Raw genomic sequence first — 20629 nt, 5'->3', positions numbered from 1 at the left:
GTGTTCTGTCTGACGACAGGTCCGTATGAACAGGATCCTTCCAACCTCTTCAGGTTGTCAGGGATCTGCTCATATACGTTCTTGGCAGATGATCCAGAAGTGGTTTGCCATTGCCTTCTTCTGTGTGTGAATGGAGTAATTGTTGGGATGCCACGGAGGAAAACTCCGTGTTGCCTAGACCACGGCCTTGCCCAACACAAGTTATAAATTCGGGCACCGCCGGGAATCGAACCCGAGGCCCCAAGATTACAAGGCCAGCGTAGTAGAAAGTCACATTACAACTCCATGCAAAGAAGTGGGGTGAGAATGGTGTCAGATGTTGTTATAACCAAATTGGTTTATTTGTGAGACAGTAAGAAAATCATGCATTTTATGAAGATTTAATATTAGACACTACAGGCAACCGAGGTCACTATTTCCAAGTTTATCTGTATAAATTAGATTGTTATTAGAGTCAACTACAGTATTACTGCAAAAATAATTGAACGGGAAAGCATACCCACTAGTGAGACTTTTTGGTTAAGGTAGATTCTTCTATGGAGTAGGAGTTAGATAGGAGACACTCTTTCAGTGCTGGCTTAAACGTCTATATCATGATTCAGACATTTTATATCGGGGGTGGGGATTATTGATAAACTGGAAAACATGAGATTCCGTTATATACGCCACACAATTACCAGAGTGACTGAGACATCTGTTCGTCTGGTACACCAACTGTTAAATTGAAGGGGATATGACGTGACAGCTCCGACATCATCACCTCATCATGATGCTGTTTTCATTTGAAGTAATTTTTGCTAGGTACAAAATATATGTAGATAAGCAAGAATCACCTCCAGGGGTGATAATTTCATACTCTTAACAAATAAATTACAGCCTATAAATCTGTAGAATTTAGTCAATAATATATTTTTAATTAAACTTCCTTTAAGAATGTGATTTGCTTAAATTTGTATTTGCTCAGCTGTAAATAAATGTTAAACCATAAATCTGCCAAACTCGATAATCTTCCACGATCAAAATCAATATGCAATTGATAAGTAAATTACTGGGGGTAGGCATTACTGTGCGGAACAGTCACATTCTCTGTGAGTAAGAAAGCGTACTGCTTCTCGTACATCTTTCAGACGTTGCAGTAGCAATTACCCCATCATCCAGGAACCCAAGCAGGAGAATGACTCGTGTATTCCAAAATCCAATAAACATTTTCGGTGAATAGTGCGTGGTTTTGAACGTTTCATGGGAAATGCGGCGTGTTTACACTCTTGAAAATGTAGCAGTGTTAAAATATTTAGTAAAGCCAGTTACAAATAAAAACGGAATTCATGGAGAAGTTACGAGCTGATTAATTTTGATTAACTCTTACTAAAAACACCTTCCACATTTGTCACAGCATATACAGGCCACATTTTGTATGCAAATTTGCTAATAAAAAGTGAATCTTCGTTTCATTGCCTACTTAAAATTATTTTATAATTGTATTTATTAAAGTATCCTAATATTTTAATATTTTCCGTCAAATCACAATTTTAATAAGATAATAAAATATAAAATATTTAAAATATCATTTCACGTTCCGCATCGAATGATCAATTTACAAATTTGAACGTCTCTTACGACATGTTTCGGTTATATTTAACCGTCCTCAGGTATAAATTAGATTGGTAAAATTTAAAACTCGAATTACAATCATTTACAATGTTATGCAGTTTATTGAAATGTTCTTATCAGATTACTCTTATATATTAGAACGAAGGTATTGTTTTTTATATATGGCGTGGTTCATCTGATGTTCAATATTAGTCAATAAAGCAATGATTTAAATAAATAAAACATTAATAAATATGGAGTAATATAGAAAACTTACAATATTCACAATATGACGCAAATATACTACCTTACAAAGTATCCTAGTTAAAAGGTCAATCCTCTTCAGAGACTTACGGACTCAACGAGACTTTGGATCTGTAGGGAGAATTAGGAGACCTTGACTGGGCAGACGTTAAGATGATTTTCATGAGTCTTATAAGATACTGTGCGTATGTAAGCATAAGGTAAGAATGGGGATGCACATAAAAAGAGATCAGCTGGTGGTCATAATGCAAGGGTAACTTTGTTACCCATCCCTTTCATTTATTTATTTAAATGTGTGCATACGTACATGTTAAAACGCTCATACCATTAACAAGGAAATCAACTTATAAATGTGAGGAATTTTGCCAATAATATCTTGTATGTTAATTATAAGGCCAGATTCTAAGTTACAGTTGCAGTTAAACTTCTAATAAAGAATGTGATTGTTTAAAAATTGTATACCCTGAGCCATAAATAGATTTTTAACCATAAATTTTATCCAGTTACATATTTTACAGCATCTTCTGGTTAAATTCTGGTTAGCTCCGAGTTCTGATAAATGTGTTACGACAAACATGGCTGTCTTCTGGGTTGTGTAGTGCCATGTAGTATCGTTGCTTCAGAGGTCCTTGCTGCCTTCATCATTAGAGTGATGAAAAAGCTGCGTACATAGAATCACTTTAAAAAAAATAAGATGTTTCTTCACTGCATTCAGCTACAGGGAGAATGGCCTTTGTCTGAGTTGGTCATGGAAGATCTCTCCTTCACTCTCTCAAAGGACATAGGTCTCATGTTATTCTGTCCATTTTATCCCCTTCTGCTGGCCAGTCCGTTAGCCCCCGAGAACTCGCCAAATCCTGACTCTACTCCCCAATAGTCTGGGCAAAGTTCTGCCTTCACCAAGTGGTTCCTTTATCTCAAACCAATTCCATACTCACCACTCTGAAGATGGAAGCAACAAGGACCTCTGTAATGTTACCAGACTATACGGCACTAAAGCTCAAAAAAAACTGGCAAATTTTTATCCATCATTGGAGTCTGAAAGTTTTGTTTCTGTGTTCGTTTCTCCTGAGATCTTCAGAATATATTTGTTTCAAATTGTAATTGTTCTTTGTGTTGGAAGTAATGTGTATTTTGACTCTACTTGAAGTCTGATTTATGTATTCTAAGATGGCTTCCTATTTACGATGTGTAAAATGATATTTTATCTCCTCCTTTACGTAGTCAGTCATCGTGTATTCTTCATGAATCAGGCTCACTTTGTCTCTCGCATTTTCATAAGCAAGGTTGATAACGGTGATGAACACATTAATAAGGAAAATTATAAAAGTCAGCCAATAGATGATGATAAAGACTGGGCCAATGATATAATCTACAGCAAAGAATACTTCATAATCAAGTTCACCTAAACCTATTCCATTGAAAAACAGCGTAGAAAAGGTGTAATACATCTTTGAAAACGGGTAACTAGTGTGACCAATTATGACGTAAGCAATCCCTGTGAAGCCAATGACAACGATAACCATTATGAATGTGACTGGGACCAGAGCCTTGGAAGCTTGGATCAGCGTGTGTTCAAATGAACGAAACTGGCGTCCAAATCTAAGCAGTTTCCAGGCACGGAAAGTGGACAGACACAAAAGTGCCGCTATAAAATGAAGCAGGGTCACTTGCCAGTAAGCTGCCCAGGTAAAGTTGACATACTCGTTACCATCTGCCTCTTCTAAATGCTTAATGAGCATCGACACATACTTGCTACGCAGAAGATAGAGACCGACGATGGTAATGCCCAATAAGGCGATGATCAGATCAATAATATTATACCAGGCAGTGAAGTAAGAGCGTACAGAAGTACGACCGAATCGAGTCATCTGTCGGACGATGAATACGCACAGCATCAATGAGCAGAGTACCATTGCTACCACAGTTGACAGCCCTAGTTCATGGTAATTCAACAGGAGCTTTAAGGTTTCGATCTGAAAATAAGCAGAGACAGAGGACGTAAACGTGAGATGAAAGGTAACGAGGCTCGCGTCTTGAGATGTCCTGTTTACCGTGTGATTTGTTCTCTGTAAGCACTGACCAGACAACAACAAATTATATATGAATTTGCAGGAATTTTAGAGTGGAATTTTAATCAATGTAAAGCCTTGAAGAGGGAACAAGAATTTCTCTTCAAATGCAACCACGAGGTTTCCTTAGTTACGAGGTGCGATCGGAAAGTTTCAAGACTGTGTCAATAGAGGGCGAACCGGATGTAGTACGAGGTTCTGCCGCTAGGGGGTGCGGCCTACATTCATAGTGAATCAGTGTGCCAGCCGGCATCATCGAATTACCATTTGTTTCTTAGTTACGGGCGTTTTGGTAGTGCATTACACCGACCCTCCTGCGATTTCGGGAGTGGCGTGTGCATCAAATTTTGCCAAAGACTCGCCAAAACGGCTACGGAAACCTATGAAATGCTAAATGCTAATGTCAAAGTTGAAGAGCACCTAAAACGTGTTGAATGGAAGGATGGTCGTTGCTGATGGCTGTACTCTTTAAGTAGCTACTATTCTTACAAGAATTTAGGAGTGGGCCTTGTGCCGCTTGGTTGCTGGGACCGTGGGTTCGAATCCCACTCAAGCCACGGATGTTTTTCTGTGTTGTGCCGTCCTGTGTACAGGTAGAGGCATTGTGACGGGCCGATCTCTCGTCCAAGGAGTCCTACCGAATGTCCAACTAATAAAAACTTGGGGGATCCGTGAAAGGGTACCGGAAAATGTAGAAACATTGTTAAACCGGAAAAAGAAGAATTTAGGAAAAGCGTGGTAGATCTCAACAGCAATGTTCATTTAGCCTTTACTTCACGATAGGTGCAATAAAGAGTAGTGAAGGCGAAGTTTGCTTTGAAGACGAAAAGGTTGGAAACTCACATTTTGCGACGTAACAACCGCTCCTTCAGCAGAAATCTCCACGATAAGGTTGACTACATTGAAAATATTCCTGTTTGCATTGTATGTGGTGAAGTCAATGAAGATGGCACGCGTGTGGTGATCAAACCAATTGTATCGTTTTAAGAACTTCATCACGGTCAGCGAGTTCTCAAGTGTCCGGCCCAGGGTTGTTATGTAACCTCCTCCAGGATACCAAGCAAATTCTCCTGTCATAATATAAAAAGAAAGAGACACAGACCTCTTATTAATTGTTCTCACCGTGAAAGATCTGGACTCTAGTATCTATAGGTTACAGACTGACGATTTGATAACCTGCTCAAATCAAACTCGAAATCCTTGGTTACTGCACGGATGTACAACTTATATATAACTTAAAAGTTTATAGTTTAGATGCGTCATGTTTGTGTTTAAAATTCAAATATATATTTATTATTCAAGTCTATACACAAACTTTTAAATTGTTGATGTTAAAATTTACAATTAATATTAATATTTTGCGCCATTCATCGCTATCTCGATGTTACAATATTGCGCTTTATACTACTACATGTTTCAATGTCATAGCATCATCTTCAAGCTTGCATTAATAAATATAGAGTAGTTTTAAAGATAAAAAAACCTGAAGATGATGCTATGACATTGAAACATGTTGTAATATATAGCGCAATATTGTAACATCGAGATAGCGATGAATGGCGCAAAATATTAATATTAATTGTAAATTTTAACATCAACAATTTAAAAGTTTGTGTATAGACTTGAATAATAAATATATATTTGAATAACTTAAAAGGTTTAGTATAAATATAAGGATGAATTTCACACACCAGTCCCATTCAGTGTACGGCAGTGATGAATCCTTGAAAAATATGCAAGTTTTATCATGACGGTGTTACATACCTTTCGCCAAGACGGTTCCTGATTCCCACCCCGCCCGATATAGCCACGGACTCTTATTTCTCGAGAGTTTAAAGGAATTGGCAACAAACGGACTCCATGAGAGGCTGTAGTTCTTTGTATCTTCAGTACTAAAACTGAACTGAGCACGACATCTACCACGTAGTCCCCTCAACTCTGTCGCAACATTGCAGGTTTCTGTAATCGGTCAGTGAGAGAAACTTTTATGGGAGATAAAAATGGACACACGACTCCAGCTCTTGGTGCAATGGGATTTGTCAATGAATTGATATTTCATAATAAAATCATAATGAATACACTTCCACTTGTCTCCATCACCCTTCCTCCGATCTCCATTCCCACTGGCTGCTGATGACTTATTCCTTTTATACTATGTCTTACGGATGGAAAAATTCCATTAGGACACATTATGATGTGATATAAGTTTATTTTAGCTGTCATGTAATATATTTCAGTTTAAATATGATCATAATAGACGGCAATCACTGTCTCAGACATTTTACTTTTACATGTAAGAATATTTTATTCAACTGTGCAGGAATGAAATATTTTATGAGTGACTTAATGCTCAGAATAGTGTGATTACAGATATTTTTACGAATATATTAGCTGAATATTTGCTTGCAATAAAATACCGAGAGGTGAACGTACCGTTCTTAACCCGTAGCTGTCGAAGTCGGACCAGTCCCAAGAGTTTGGTGTTGTAAACAGCTGTGATACCTGTTTCATTTATCTTCTCGTGGTTGTACAACTCCCCCTGGTGGAGAGCTGGTATCAGCACTTCGGACATATAAATTAAGAACCTATAAAATGAACGCACACTGAAGCTCATATCATTTTATCAGAATTCTCAAAATTGTGGTTTCATGAATCTTGAACCTGCAAGAACCTGGTGAACGCAATACAGCCTATTTTTGCCATAATATATCTTCTACATGAAGGTAATTTGTTGTTTACATGGAACTACAAATCTTAAGTTTCACGAGATCATTGTCCAATTATGGGTGTTATCATCAGCAAATATTTCAGCAAATATTTCTGAATAAATTTCTGTATAAAATGTATCGAGTAGCACCTGCCAGCTCTTGAACTGGGGGCCTCTTTTTCCTGATTGTTAGGCCCCTTTTGCCTACACTTACTTCCAAAAACACTAATAAGAATATAAGAATCTCTGCACTCCCTAGCCCAGAAATATTTGAGATCAGATGTGTTGTTAGTCTACGAAAAGTAATGATCACCACAAATGATGGAATTATTCAGAAATGTGGGAGGAGGGGGGGGGGGAGATCTTAGTACTTACGGGTTAAAGAAATGTACCTCTTGTGCCTAATGCATGATTTAAATATTAAACTAACACTTGACAGTTTTTATTAAATTTAATGAGCAAATAGAAGCTTACACTTTAGTAGACGTGATTTCACTGAAGATATCAGAATAAACAATTGTATTTTTAATACTACTGGTACTGTAGTATGCCATATCATCCCTGGACCCAAACACGGCACAGTACAGAGTAATGAGATAGATGAAAAATGTTAAGAAGTCGCGCAGATGATCCGTCCACCACGCACGTATCCTCTCCCTGCGTTCCCGCTCCTGGAAACATCAGTAACTACGAGAGATGAACTGACAGATGTGTGAGATTCTACCCAAGTTTAAATACATATCGCTGTGTATATATGACACAACGACCAAACTTTACGCAGAACAATTCGCAAATTCACAGGAGGAGGGACATGTCTTAAAACAAATAACTTTATTACAGTAGTGCAAATGAGCGACTGAACAAAAATTACACTTTGCTTTGGTGTTAGTATCGTTCTGGGCGCTTTCACGGTTTCTACACTAAGCCCATCATCTTATTTTGCAAATATTACATTCCTACAGAATTTGAGTGAAATTTATTTAAAACTGTAAAAGTTACAGTTGTATCAGTCCAAAGTGGCGGGGTTTGAGGCTGGGATAAAATAAATGTACAAACCAAGATGTCCTTCATTTCTAGAGGTGTGTACTCTTTCTCTTGCACTTGTGTACGATGATTAAAAAGTTCATCCATTTCGATTTCCTCCGTGGAAACATCTCTTGCGTGCCGCGAGGTACTTGGCTGCATCTGGACAATCACATTTATTATTATTATTTAGTGTTCTGTCTGACGACAGGTCCATATGAACAGGATCCTTCCATCCTTTTCTCGGACTGGGACCTGTTCATATACGTTCTTGGCAGATGATCCAGAAGTGGTTTGCCATTGCCTTCTTCTGTGTGTGAATGGAGTAATTGTTGGGATGCCACGGAGGAAAACTCCGTGTTGCCTAGACCACGGCCTTGACCAACACAAGTTATAAATTCGGGCACCGCCGGGAATCGAACCCGAGACCCCAGGATTACAAGGCCAGCGTTCTAACCACTCACTGGCCAAATTTAAAATAAAAAGGTTAAGACAGTTTTTAAAAGAATTAACACAGTTCAATGTGACAAAATGGTATTAACTCCTCGTATACTTTGTCCATTCCTCTTTTAACTAATCTCTACGGCTGGACCCAAAAGTACGAAATAGAAAGTGACGCAAAATTCTGGTAGGAAACCTTTTTTGGAAAACCAAGATGAGTGAGAAATATTAAAATAGAGGTTATGTAATTAAACTAAACTGGCAAAGCTTCCACAGGCTAAAAACTGTTACAGCATTTGTGCGTTTATGACTCTACAGTTTTACTGTTGGCAGATTAAAATAATTTGGTTAATAGAAATCAAGCCATGTTGCAACTAGCCAATGAATTTGACAAACTTATAATCAAATAAAAGACATTAATGAAGGTGCCTGGGAAATGTTGCAGCAAGATTTGAACTTCATATATACTTTTGATGATTTTGTTTAAATTTATGATGATATTAATTAAATAAAAGGTATTAACATATACTGGACCACAATGGTAGAGTAACGATAAAGCTTGAAAAAGAAAAGTTGTCAGTGGAACCACGGTTCCGGAGAATTTGACGTAAATACGTCTACACGGAAAGGAAGTTTATATATTGGCTTTATTCTAAATATTTCCTTTATACATGATTTACAATTGAGTAAAGTTTGATTAAGACATTGCTTATTCAACTTGAATTAGTTACGCTTAAGATGGGTCTGTTGTAGCTGAATGTAAGGTAATGTAATATTTTATGGGTAACAACAATGCCGAGTAAACAGATGACGTTTCGTAGGTAACATAACAATGAAGTTATACTTTTTCGTTTCACTTTTTGCCGAATGACACTGACCCGAAAATATAGACGTATTTACGTCAAAAATTAACAAAACTTAAATTTTCCCTATAAGAAATTTTCCCTTTAAGAAGTTGTTGGTCCATAAAAGAAAACCTGTTATTAGGAAAACACCGAATGACATTCAGTTTCATTCACTCATATCTGAAACACATACCCATGATGGTGAACCCTGATTTTCACTGGAATGTTGCTCATATTGCTTTTTTATACTTGGCATTTCCAGATTTTGATTTTTTCATGCGCAGAATCACACCAGTTTATTTAAAACCTGCGCATATGAAGAGTACAATTATTACTATATAAACCACCAAACAATAAACACGTTCTCATTATTACATTAGAAAATGGCAGATGGCATATATTTTTGCATTATTAAAAATATATATAAAACATTGCATTGTCACTAAATATTTTTCATAGTTATTTAAGGAATTAAATGATTCCACATCTCCCCTGTGACCTTTTAAATTGAGGTTATACACTCTTGATTTTATATAATTTCTACAACAAAACTGGAATTAAAACTATTTTACAATCCATAAATCCTTCATATACAAGTCAAGGATGTTGAACATGTTATAGTATGAATATGAATATATCAATTGTATTCATTTGATTTGCCGTTGGGGGGACAAAATATATCTCAGAAGGTTCTACAGATTGTTTTGGTTATGTATTACATTGACTGTTGGTCAGATTTTATTCAGTTACGAAATAAGTATTGAATGAGTCTGTTATAAGTTTAGGACTGTTTATAAACTATTATATACGTTCACTAATATATTTTTCTATTGTGGAATGTGCCTGTTTCGCCTTTTACAAATTTACAAATAGTTTTTTCTAACCTTATCAAAATTTCACACCTGATCCTCAAGCCTCAACTTACCACTATTATGTTTCTCACACACAATACAAGCATTAATTCGGATGAAATTGTGTATTCCTCCTCATTGCTAAAACTTACTGACACTATTAACGCCAACGTTTGTTTGGAAAAAGTAACTATGGAAAATCGAACATAAACAAAGTCAACAATTGAATAGGATTTGAAGTTTTCACGGCTGGCCGCGGCGCAGTGCTGCTCTCTGTGAGCTGTTCAGAAGTAAATAAAGCCGACGTGACAGTAGCCTAGTCGATAAGAAGGTTAACTACTATTCATCCATAAAAATATCTGTCCCCCATCTAAACGTTACTAATGAATAATTTTGAAAATTCAAAAAGTCGATTTCACTAGACTACACATCACTAGAAAACTATCACTGCAGAGAGTATTAGATATCTTTATCTTATTCGCAACACTTCGGTGCACTTCCAATTCTTCCACTCCTCACAGATCATCGCTATCACTCGATTCATCACTTCCGCTGCTCCTGTCCACTACATTAACTTCATATATATATATATATATATATATATATATATATATATATATATATATTAGTGACAAGGCGTGACTAGGCGTGACCTCCTTTGAAAGCGTGACGAGAGGACACCTTAAGTGTTAAAACCACCAAAATTGTAAAAGTGTGACCAAGCGTGACAAAGCGTGACTACCTGTGACGTACTGTATAGGCGTCACATGATGTGACCATAAGTGATGAAAAGTGACGAATATTTTCAAAACGTTATGTAACCTAAAATAACGAAACCTAAACTAAACTAATATAACTTAGCTTAACATAGCCTTACAGAACACAACCTTACCTAACCTATCCCAACCTAACCTAACCTAACCTAACCTAACCTAACCAAACATAATCTAACCTAACCTAACCTAACCTATCCCAACCTAACCTATCCCAACCTAACCTATCCCAACCTAACCCAACCTAACCCAACCTAACCTAACCTAACCTGTCATATCTTCATCTAACGTAAAGTACGCGTTCTGATACGTGACTTACTGACCACGCGTACCCAAGCGTGACATAGCGTGACCTGCTTTCACGTCTTGACAAGAGATCTACAAATATGTCGAAACGTGACGAAGATTTACAAAGCGTGACCAAACGTGACCAAGAGTGACAAAGCGTTACTGGGCGTGGTGGCATGTGTTTAACCCAGCACAGTCACAAGACAATATTTATCAGGCTTCTACATTGCTACACTGACACAGACTGTACTGACCGACGGAAACTCCTTCCTTCCTTCCTTCCTTCCTTCCTTCAATGAGTGGTCCTCATACTGGGCTCTCCCTACAAGGTCAGCGGCCATAATCGGTGGAACGGTTATTCCGCGAAAAAGTGTTACGAAAAAGTGACGGGAAAATGTGTAACGAAAAAGTGACGGGAAAATGTGTAAGATCCATATCAACAATGTGTAAATATGGACCGACAACAATGGTCAGCTTGCGTGCATTGTTATGTTACCTAGGAAACGTCATCTGTTTACTCGGCATTGTTGTGTTAATCAACAATCCGCTTTCGTAACAAGATGGGTGACATTGAAGATAACATTACATTACATTACAGAGACGTAAATATAATTTAAATACAGAGGCGTATTTACGTCAAATTCTCCGGAACCGTGGTTCCACTGTAACTTTTTTTAATCTGTGTGTTATTCGGGGTACATTGCGTTAATCATAATATGCAAAATACGATACTAGTAAGGCAAACATAACCCATAACTTCACGACTCAATTGATTAATCACGGAGACGAGATTCATTTGTTTATATTGCATACTCGACGTAACTAGATATGTACGTCGGAAGCAGTTTCTTGATAAACAATAAATAATGTAGCGCTGAATTGTATTGTTGAAAGATTTCCGTGGAAACAGACGATTTTTCTGCTGCAAAGGAGTGCTTTTGTGAAATAATATGTGTGAAAGTATGAGAATTTTTACTGAGGAAACTTATCCACGGTCATGGAGTCTAAATCCACAGGAACGGAGAAAATATATCCTTCAGGAAATAGAGGGCTCACATCCATTAACGGTAAGTGTATTTCATACATTTTTACATTCCGTCGATCTTCGTGAATGGCCTGCCGAATCTTCGTAACGTTTTCGGGCGTTGTGCTCGAAGATGGTCGTCCAGAACGCTCGTCATCATCGACAGAGGTTCGGCCATTTTTAAAACGTGAATGTCACACAAAAGTTTGTGCACGACCCATTGCGGACTCCCCAAATGCTTGCTTTAGCATTTCATAGGTTTCCGTAGCCGTTTTGGCGAGTCTTTGGTAAAATTTGATGCACACGCCATTCCGAAATCGCAGGAGGGTCGGTGTAATGCACTACCAAAACGCCCGTAACTAAGAAACAAATGCTAATTCGATGATGCCGGCTGGCACACTGATTCACTATGAATGTAGGCAGCACCCCCTAGCGGCAGAAGCTCGTACTACATCCGGTTCGCCCGCTATTGACACAGTCTTGAAACTTTCCGATCGCACCTCGTATGTTCCGATAATTTGCAGCTTTTAAACTTGTTTATATTTTTCAGTAAAATGATCATGTAGTTAGCGCAAGTCTATGTTCGAATTGACGTCTTCCTGAATGGAACACACTGATTTATTTCAGATTGAAGAGTGTTTGTCTGTTTCTTGTGGTTATGTATGATGAATCTGGTTTCCGTGATTTAAGGACTTTCAACCGTTCTGCCGCGCTGTTGTTCTTGTCAAATAGATTGCCTGTTTTGTTTATGTGTGCAGTTTCTCATGCTGAAAACAGTACGGAAGTGGCAAGGAGGTCTGATTGTGGCAGACTTGTCTTTATCTTGGTTACCAAGTTGCATGCATATAGATGAAACTTCTCATCTTATATGTCTTTATATTTTTAGATTAGCTACCAGGGTCTAGCAAAAATGCTGTTAATAACAGCGAGGATGCAGAGAGTCCATGAAGATATGTGTTCTGGTGCATATGATGTAAGTACAACAGCAGTTGAGTGTCATGTTCCATCTGTTGGTTCGTGTAAAGGCATTAGAAAATTAGTCAATCTGGAGAGAAACTTTATTGCAGAGTTGTGATGTTGTAAAAGTTATTGAATCAGCATTAAAACATATGTGAGTAACCAAATTCTTCAAAAATATTGTTGCGTCATTGGTACATACTGTGATACTTAATAATTATGGCTTGGTTTTGAGTAGCGGATCGTAGCGTAGTTGTGGAACACTGATAGTCTTACCTTACTGTCAGGTGATCTGTTTATCGTGTGGTTTAGTTATCTAGTTTATACCTTCCGAACGAGGGGCATCCGAGTCTTGCAAGGCGTTTGATGTATGTTGTGAAATGGTTTGCAGGCGAGACGAAGGAGAGACCAGAGAGATACAGAGGCTCTTGTCAAGGCACTGGAAGCAGAGGAGGATGGACCTAGGTCTGGAACAGAAAATGAGTTGTCTGTCATTGGAGGTTATATAGACAAGATTATGAAAAGTGACATGCCTCTTGCTGAAGAAGAAACTCTTCTTAGTTCACAATTTGAGAATTTGAAGGCCCGTTGTAAGAAGTCAATGGCTGTTATTGAGGACAAAGGGGCGGAGGTGACTGGAATAGGAGAACATGTAAATAAGCTGATACACGAGAATGAGAGGATGCAGTTGCAGATTGAATTAGAGAGTGACAGGGAGAACGACTTAATGGAATTTAAGCAGGAAACGGATGAGTCTAAGGAGCAACTGGAATGGGAGCTGGAGGCTATGAAGAAGGGTTATGTAGATGTTTATGGAACAGCTTGTGATTGCATGGAAGGCTCTCAGTGTTTTTTCTTAGATTCTGCGGATAATGGGATGAATGAACGTGAAGTTTTGATGAATGTGATAGAACAGCAGGCCGCACATAAACGATTACATTCATCTACAAGCATTCAAAATAATTTATGTGCTGAAGGGAACATTCCACGAGTGAGATCACAAGACTATTCTGGTGTTAATGCAGAACATGAAAGACTTGATGAGAAAGGAAAGATACCCAGTTGCACGAAGACGTTGGCTATCGCGAAGGACACTGGAGGAACAACACAGCTGGAAGTAGTCTTAGATGACTTAAAGGAAAGACAACTGGTCCTTGAGGAACGGCGGATACAGATGCAAAATGAATTGGATTCATTTAGTGACATGCAGAAACATTTGGTGGTACTGAAGCAGATATCAGACGAGACTTATAATATGAGTCAGCAGCTGGGACAGAAGGTGGATTCTCTTGGGAAGGCTGGTGTAGATGAAATAGATTCTTATTATGTGAAAGGCTCTTGGTACAGTGAAGAATGTGAACTTATAAAGAATATTATGGAAAGGGTAGAAGATAGAGCAAGACATAGACGTGATGATCTTCTGCTGAACGTGAAAAATCAGCAGGCTGCGTTGTATGAATCTTCAAGCATTCAGATGAATCTCGCTGCTCAAAGGGACGTCCCACAAGTGAGATTACGAGATCGTGCAGGTGTTGACGCCGAACTTGAAAAGCTTCATTACAGCGAGAATAAAGCTAAAGCGATAAGGATTGAGTGTGACAAACTGACAGATATTTTAGGAAAAGTTTACAGCGTTGCGGTGCCCCTACTTAACAAGGTCAATAAAGAAGATATAATTACTGACGTAGACAATGATAAACAAGTGGAGGTCTCCCGTTATGGATTGGAATTATGGGACTGACTGCTTTGATTGACGCTCATTCTTCTGACATGGAAAAGAATCAGGTAAGTCGCTCTGTTCTGCCCCCTGGAACAACGTTCTTTGCAGCATTTTGCTGTCATATGCTCTCAGTCTGTGTTCTTCTCTAAATGTGAGAGACAGAGTTTCACATCCATACAAAGAAACGGGTAAAATTATAGCTCCGTATATTGTGAATAGATCCACGGTGGTCTAGCGGTTAGAACGCTGGCCTTGTAATCCTGGGGTCTCGGGTTCGATTCCCGGCGGTGCCCGAATTTATAACTTGTGTTGGGCAAGGCCGTGGTCTAGGCAACACGGAGTTTTCCTCCGGGGACTTCCCCGGTTGCTCCGTGGCATCCCATTCACACACAGAAGAAGGCAATGGCAAACCACTTCTGGATCATCTGCCAAGAACGTATATGGACAGGTCCCAGTCCGAGAAAAGGATGGAAGGATCCTGTTCATATGGACCTGTCGTCACACAGAACACTAAATAATAAGATGAGGTGGTCTAGCGGTTAGAACGCTGGCCTTGTAATCCTGGGGTCTCGGGTTCGATTCCCGGCGGTGCCCGAATTTATAACTTTTGTTGGGCAAGGCCGTGGTCTATGCAACGCGGAGTTTTCCTCCGTGGCATCCCAACAATTACTCCATTCACACACAGAAGAAGGCAATGGCAAACCACTTCTGGATCATCTGCCAAGAACGTATATGAACAGGTCCCAGGATCCTGTTCATATGGACCTGTCGTCACACAGAACACTAAATAAATAAAAAAATAAGATTGTTAATACTTTCTTCCGTTAATATTCCTGTTAGGATTATTAAATTAAAGAGGGTTCAGTTGATGCAATGTGCATTACTGAAAGGGGAAAGTTATCGTAGTTTTAGTAAACACTGGGTAACTTTCAACATTCAACATGCCTTGTCCCTTAAAGCCTACAGGTGTGAAAACCTGAGGACAAAAAATTTGAAGATTGTTATCTTCTGAGTTATTGTGCTATATGGTTTGTGTAAAAGTTTACTGATGATTCAGAGGTGATTTCTGCCTCCATCATCATGATCATCAAATCTCTTATATTTAAACCTTATTAGAATACACCAACTGCTAGTATACAGGAATAACATTCATAACTATCCATATAACTGCAAGAAATTTTCATAAGTGGTCTAATTTTACATCTTTACGTCCCCCCCTCCCCCTCCCCCCCCGCCATAGCCGACATTAAGTAACACTGATTGTATAAAATATCTCAATGTGCCCCGTTGTATAATAAAATATATTTGAAACAGAATATTTTATTGTTTTTAAACTTTCATCTGAACTGCTATCAGACTGGTAAATGTCTATTGTGATAGACACACTCAAAAGTTTTGTTTAGAATTCTGTATGTACGCTCTATAACAACTTGTTGAATTTCTTACATAAAGAATGTGCCCTCGATTTAAGACATTTCGATGTTCTTTGCTTCGTTCAGTAAAAAAATTTAAGTTGAATTTTTTTGAATATTTATTCAGCCATGTGTTTTTGTATTCTCCATGGATTTTTCTGTAAATATCTTCACAAGCCTAGACAGAGACTTAGTAATATAAATTATGATAACATTTGTTTAGTCGATACTCTGATAAGAGTCTTAGGTTTTTGTAATGTCCCTCTGTATTCCTTGTGAATTCATCTGTAAATATTTAAATATACATTTTTGTGTCTTCAAGATGATAAAGAATTGTACTGCACGTATTTACCTACTTTGAAGGTAAAGAAAGGATCTAAGAACAGAAGGATTTGGTAAAAGAGAGAAGAGAAAAATTGTTATAAAATTTTACTACAGTCAAAATTGGATCATGGCAAATATAATGCTCATTTCTTTGTTGTTAAATCTCCAGCTATTGTCTACATATACACTAACGTACAGGGTGGAGAGGACAGGATATGGGCTTTAAAACACAGAAACTATATCGATAATTTGTGAGATACCACCAGAAGAGCTATTGTAGAACATTACAAAAATAGCACATCTCCTGGGCTTTTGGTGGAACCTCAAAAGACTGACAGCAATGTTAACATTCGCTATCAATTTTGTCATGGCCACATAGCATATGTGTGTACACAGCGTCTCATGATACAATAAAAACAAGAAGGTAAAGAAGATATTATAATCAAGAGAACACAGGAGTAGAAAGCGTATCACAAATCTCTCTTTAGTGGTAACATACATTTAGAACCTAACCTAACATAACCTAACATAACCTAACATAACCTAACCTAACAACCTACTGAACAGTAATCATCGAAATAAAATAAATATGTTGCATGAATATTCATGTATATTTTATTCTGTGCATGTGAACTTCTAAACATTAAAAGCTTCTGCAGAATGACAGAATATTTATAAATAGGAAACATAAGTATTACACTGAAGTAAGGAGTTAAAATATTCTTTTTTGGAAACGCTTTCATGAATGTATAAACTATTATTCATGTTTGTCACAGCTAGGTTTGTGTGGTTGTCTTTTTTTATAGAATCAACTTGGAATGGTTCAGTCTAATCCAGTGGAGTGGGTTATCACAGTCAGTGGGTTGCATGCAGTTCCTTCCCCACTACAAAAAGAAACCAAAATGCCATCATGGAATTGGATTTCTTTAATTGGCAGATGAAGAAAAATCTTAAGTGCTGTAATGGGATTTACAGATTTTGTAAGGAATTTCACTATTACACAAAATAAAAACCACTCACACAGGACTCTGGACACACGTTATATGTGAGTTATGTGTTATGCTAGAGAACAGAAAGGAAAGAAGACGCGGTTTAATCCGTACCATCACAAAATAAAACATATTTGTTTTTACGTTGTATTTTTTTCCCCCCAGAAGAACAGAATAGCAAATGGAAGGAACTGACATCCTTGCTTTTGAGAACTTGGCACACCTTAAAAATTCAGTAAATTCATTCTGCAGAGCAGTACAAAAAATAATTGTGGCTCTCAGTACTTGCATTATAAAGATGGAAAATAAATAAAATACAACATTGCCTAAACACAAAAATTAATTTTACATGGTCGACATGGGCTTAGTTAACTTCGACACTTAGCAATACCAAGTCCACAATCAAAATTAGATGTGTTAAGCTGTAAAATTTGTAAACTGGACTGAAAATGTTTTTCAGTTTCTTGTTGTCTGAGAAGTCATCCAAGATATGTTTCAAGTGTTATCAGAAATACAGTGAATATTAATAACTGATTGTTAAAATGCTCTACCGCATGCAAGTGTGTTCTGGTGTGTGGTTTATGGCTTCAGAGGTGTTACCAGTCACAAATAGGTTCATAAGGAAGAAATTATTTAGAAAGGCATTCACAGGCTCTGGTCATTCTGTGTTATTTCTTGCTAATTATGTATTCTTCAGGCTTGTAGTGAAGAGTGGAACGTTATACACATTTTCCAAATGCATTCTTTGTGAATCTTCATTCTCTATGGTCCTGATATTTATTTACTGCTGATACAACCAGTTTGTTTTTTTAATCATATTAATTTTGTATTGCAATTCTGGTGTACAAATAGCACTAAAAATGTACGTATGTCGTACACCAATATGTAGGTCTGTTGTTGATGAAGCCAAATAATAGAAATATATAAATATATAATAAATATATAAATGAATTACCTTTCACCCTGCATATAGCTAACCCCTTTAGAGAACTTCGTATGACACCCTGCCTGCGTTTGTGGGTACATGTTAATGGCAGGACATCCCCAGCGCCTGAGAGACGTGTAAGGTGTTTGGACAGATGCCGTTTGTCGATAGCGCATTCAAGATCTCAAATCTAAGGTATCAAGTACAGGTAATTTCTTTATAATTGTTTTATTATTTGTAAATGACATAAAAGTATTAAAACCTATTAATTATTTTAATCTTCTTCACCTTGTGCTGCAATCTTGTGGTAGATTTAGTGCTAAATATTTGGTCACATAGAAGAGACATCTCATGTTCAAGAGTATATACATTTTTCATTGTATTTCAATAAATATACATCATACTGAAAAAAATGTTTTGAATAAATGCAGTATAGTGACCAACTACAGACTGGACAATCAGGGATCGATCACTGACAGGAGTAGAGGATTCTTCCTCTAGCTTCTACATCCTGACCATCTCTGGGGCCCACCTAGCCTCCTACCTAATGGGTACCGGGGCCCTGTCCCAGGGGTAAAGAGCGGACAGGACGTGATGCTGACCACTCACCCCCTCTAGTGTCGAGGTTGAGAATGAGTAGGAGCTATATCTCCTCTCCCTCTTCCCCTTGGAGAAAATTTATAAAAGTTTAATTTCAGCATCTTTTGATGGAAACATGAAATATGAGGTAGGATGATGATAGAGTCAGCAAGGGCCTCTGAAATGTTTTAAAATTCTACCAGAATACATGGCACTACAAAGTAGAAGATAACCATCATAACGAAATACCAAGTTTCACTGAAATCCATTCAGTATTTTCTTAAATAAAATATTTAAATGGGTGGTTGGACAGACATTACATCCCAATTATGCTTTCATTTTTGTACTTTGTGAGAATAACACATGAATATTTATAAAAAAAATTTATCAAGAGAGAGATTTTACTAAAGATATAAATCGTGGGGAAAGGCTGTTGCGGCGAGAAAATGAGGAAAATCATAGAAAAGGGACTTTGTCTGGAAAGGTACCTAAAATTTATGCTGGAATTCAGTTTCAAGTTCTTACATTTAAAGATGCAATACTTGGTTATTTCATATGTAGTGTTATAAATATATTACAAGTAGGTAGCATGAAGTTTTTTAATGTAATTTCACCACTGTGCAATAAAGAAATCCTAACATTTTAAGATAAAAGCAATGTTTCTGTTCTCTTCAAGATAAAACACCTGGAGAACAAGCATGTTCTGTCCAATCTCCCATTTCTGGTTGTTTCAGAACAAATGAACAATATATGTTATGAAATTGAAGCTTTTGCTGCTATCAGCAAAAGTGAAAAAGTACTGTCTGGAAACATGAGAGCTGTTTATAAATAAAGATTTACAATCACATTAGCCTGACTGAACATTTGGTGTCCAAAACATGAAAAAGACAGCCAATCAAAACATGGTGCTGTATATTTAACAAAAATATGTTTTTTGTAGTGAAATCTTTCAAACAAATGAGACGTGTTTCAGAATATCAGTCCTCAGTAACAATAGTGTTTTGAATTTGCATTTAATGAAACAACTGTTCAAATTCCGAAAGTATTTCACATAATTTCTTATTTAATTCCTTTGTATATTATAACACCTTGAAATAAATTATGCTTGAATCAATGAAGAAGTAACAATTTAGCAATAGCATGTGTGTTTACAAACAAATAATCGATGACGATTTCTGTCTTCTGGGTTGTTGCGCTGTGTAGTCTGATCGATGCTAACCAACGTTTCAGAGGTCATACTGCCTTTGTCATCGCCCTGATGACAGAGGCAGTATGACCTCTGAAACGTTGGTAAACATTGACCAAACTACACAGCGCAACAACCCAGAAGACAGAAATCTTCATACTCACCGCTGTGAAAACCTCAAATCTTACAAATAATCGATGTTGCATGTGAAATTTTACTGAATTTCTTTATATTTGGCAGTCATTTTAGAGTATTACTGCAGTTATTTATGTGTAAAATTATGATAATGTTCTTAGAAATTCTTTGGTTATAAGTGATAATAATTTGGTTATAAGTTTCAGGTAAATTTCTGAAAATTTGAAGTTTCTGCGATACAAACCAAAGTAAGTCTTCTACTCTACTTGTATCAATGTTAATGAAAGGAGTTAACAATTCTGTGAAGAGCTTGAACTGCATGTCTTGAAGTTGACAATCCTGATGGAGTGATAATTTTCTCACTGTAGCTCCTCATTTCTTTTGATGGTTAAAATTGTCAGAAATACCTTTACCTATAAAGCTTTTATACAGACAGATGTACCACTTTTATTAAAGTGAAAAATTTGTCCAGTTTTCATTTCATATAAAAGTAACATACATAATAAAACTGCTGTTTCACATGA

General features: G+C 37.2%; 3 protein-coding genes across 8 annotated transcripts in view; 1 reads left to right on the top strand and 2 right to left on the bottom strand.

The window, feature by feature from the left end:
- Positions 1 to 2086: 2086 nt before the first annotated feature.
- Positions 2087 to 11282, bottom strand: LOC110841565 (polycystin-2). Of its 4 annotated transcripts, none has more exons than XM_087353468.1 (8): positions 11109 to 11282; positions 9136 to 9249; positions 7690 to 7818; positions 7108 to 7304; positions 6360 to 6511; positions 5691 to 5885; positions 4770 to 4996; positions 2087 to 3830 (listed from the first exon to the last, which is right to left on the bottom strand). In XM_087353468.1, the coding sequence occupies exons 2-8, from the start codon at positions 9196 to 9198 to the stop codon at positions 3033 to 3035; spliced, it is 1761 nt and encodes a 586-aa protein (XP_087209594.1). In that variant the 5' UTR covers positions 9199 to 9249; positions 11109 to 11282; the 3' UTR covers positions 2087 to 3032. The 4 variants fall into 4 exon arrangements, with proteins under 4 accessions (XP_087209594.1, XP_087209593.1, XP_087209595.1 ...); XM_087353467.1 differs by lacking the exon at positions 11109 to 11282 and adding an exon at positions 9868 to 9988; XM_087353469.1 differs by lacking the exon at positions 11109 to 11282 and adding an exon at positions 9827 to 9986.
- A 95-nt stretch (positions 11283 to 11377) lies between these two features.
- On the top strand, positions 11378 to 19637 carry LOC110841558 (uncharacterized). 3 transcript variants are annotated; one of them, XR_002547222.2, is made up of 5 exons: positions 11378 to 11921; positions 12765 to 12851; positions 13227 to 14620; positions 17098 to 17271; positions 18254 to 19637. XR_002547222.2 is itself a non-coding variant. In XM_022087233.2 (4 exons), exons 1-3 carry the CDS (start codon positions 11805 to 11807, stop codon positions 14574 to 14576), a joined length of 1554 nt encoding a protein of 517 aa, XP_021942925.1. In that variant the 5' UTR covers positions 11378 to 11804; the 3' UTR covers positions 14577 to 14620; positions 17098 to 18192. The 3 variants fall into 3 exon arrangements, 1 of the variants encoding a protein (XP_021942925.1); XR_015536384.1 differs by lacking the exon at positions 18254 to 19637 and adding an exon at positions 16461 to 16715 and having other exon boundaries at positions 17098 to 18192; XM_022087233.2 differs by lacking the exon at positions 18254 to 19637 and having other exon boundaries at positions 17098 to 18192.
- Positions 13174 to 20629, bottom strand: part of LOC110841552 (sal-like protein 1) — a 223696-nt gene continuing 216240 nt past the window's right edge. Inside the window, exon 7 of the mRNA XM_087353458.1 lies at positions 13174 to 13302. Within this exon, the coding sequence (XP_087209584.1) occupies positions 13297 to 13302 (6 nt within the window). The 3' untranslated portion in view covers positions 13174 to 13296. The remainder of the gene's footprint in view (positions 13303 to 20629) is intronic.

This window comes from Zootermopsis nevadensis, unplaced genomic scaffold (genome assembly GCF_977971745.1).
Source record: "Zootermopsis nevadensis isolate Lab colony 2312 unplaced genomic scaffold, Znev_1.0 Znev_ptg000022l, whole genome shotgun sequence".
Classification (NCBI taxonomy): Eukaryota; Metazoa; Arthropoda; class Insecta; order Blattodea; family Termopsidae; genus Zootermopsis; species Zootermopsis nevadensis.
The sequence above is the reverse complement of the archived record's forward strand: the minus strand, read 5'-3'. Positions and strand labels throughout refer to the sequence as shown.